This window comes from Trichinella spiralis (genome assembly GCF_000181795.1).
Source record: "Trichinella spiralis strain ISS 195 chromosome Unknown Scfld6646, whole genome shotgun sequence".
Taxonomy (NCBI): domain Eukaryota; kingdom Metazoa; phylum Nematoda; class Enoplea; order Trichinellida; family Trichinellidae; genus Trichinella; species Trichinella spiralis.
This window is the reverse complement of record NW_003533585.1, coordinates 1-808: the sequence shown is the minus strand read 5'-3', so window position 1 is coordinate 808 and position 808 is coordinate 1. Positions and strand designations below refer to the sequence as shown.

The window sequence follows — 808 nt, the reverse complement described above, 5'->3', positions numbered from 1 at the left end:
CAAGGGTGCTGGTGTGGACGTGAAATATGGCATTGATTGTGGAGAGGCTTGTTCATTTCTGCGCGCGTAGTTGATTGTTTTTCGACCAGCAATTAATATGATGGATGTGGATGGAAAATTGTTTTTCCTTTTTTGTGAAAAAAATTTTTAATAATTGAAATGGATTTTAGTATCACACAGTTGCTTTTTACAAGCGTCAAGCCACTGATAAATTTGATTTGCGACATATTGAATGGTGATGAACGTGAAGTAAAAATTTCATCCAAATCAGCTTAGATCAAATACTCAACTTCAACCAGAACATTTGAGCTTGTTGATACCAGAATTGAAAGGTAATCGTCATTGGAATATTTGAAATATATTTAAAATTGTTTTTTGTTTTATTAATTTAGGGGTCTGTATTCATACAACACATCGAAATCAAGATCGAATTTATCGTATTAAAGATATACTCAGTACGGCAGTATCGATGAAATTCGAAAGAGATGGAAAAGAAGTTTCAGTTGCGGAATATTTTCATGATGTTTATGGGCCATTAAAGTATCTAAATTTGCCCTTGGTTCAAGTCGGCAGTAAATCAAAACCAATTTATTTCCCAGTTGAAGTATAAAAAACTGACAATTGTTTCAACTTTTTTTAATACAATGAATTCATTTTGGCCAATTTAGCTTTGTCAAGTGGCAAACTGTCAAAGATACAACAAGAAATTGAAAGCGTGTCAAACGACTTCTATAATTCGAGTATGTTAATGATTTTAAATATTGATAATAATAATAATAAATTGTTATATATTTAGGAATCCACCACA

At 31.4% G+C, this 808-nt stretch overlaps 1 protein-coding gene across 1 annotated transcript; it reads left to right on the top strand.

Moving 5' to 3' along the window:
- The first annotated feature begins 100 nt into the window (after positions 1-100).
- Positions 101-610, top strand: Tsp_15981 (putative protein argonaute). Its single transcript, XM_003366060.1, has 4 exons — positions 101-120; positions 171-249; positions 272-332; positions 393-610. The coding sequence occupies exons 1-4, from the start codon at positions 101-103 to the stop codon at positions 608-610; spliced, it is 378 nt and encodes a 125-aa protein (XP_003366108.1).
- The last annotated feature ends 198 nt before the right edge of the window (positions 611-808 follow it).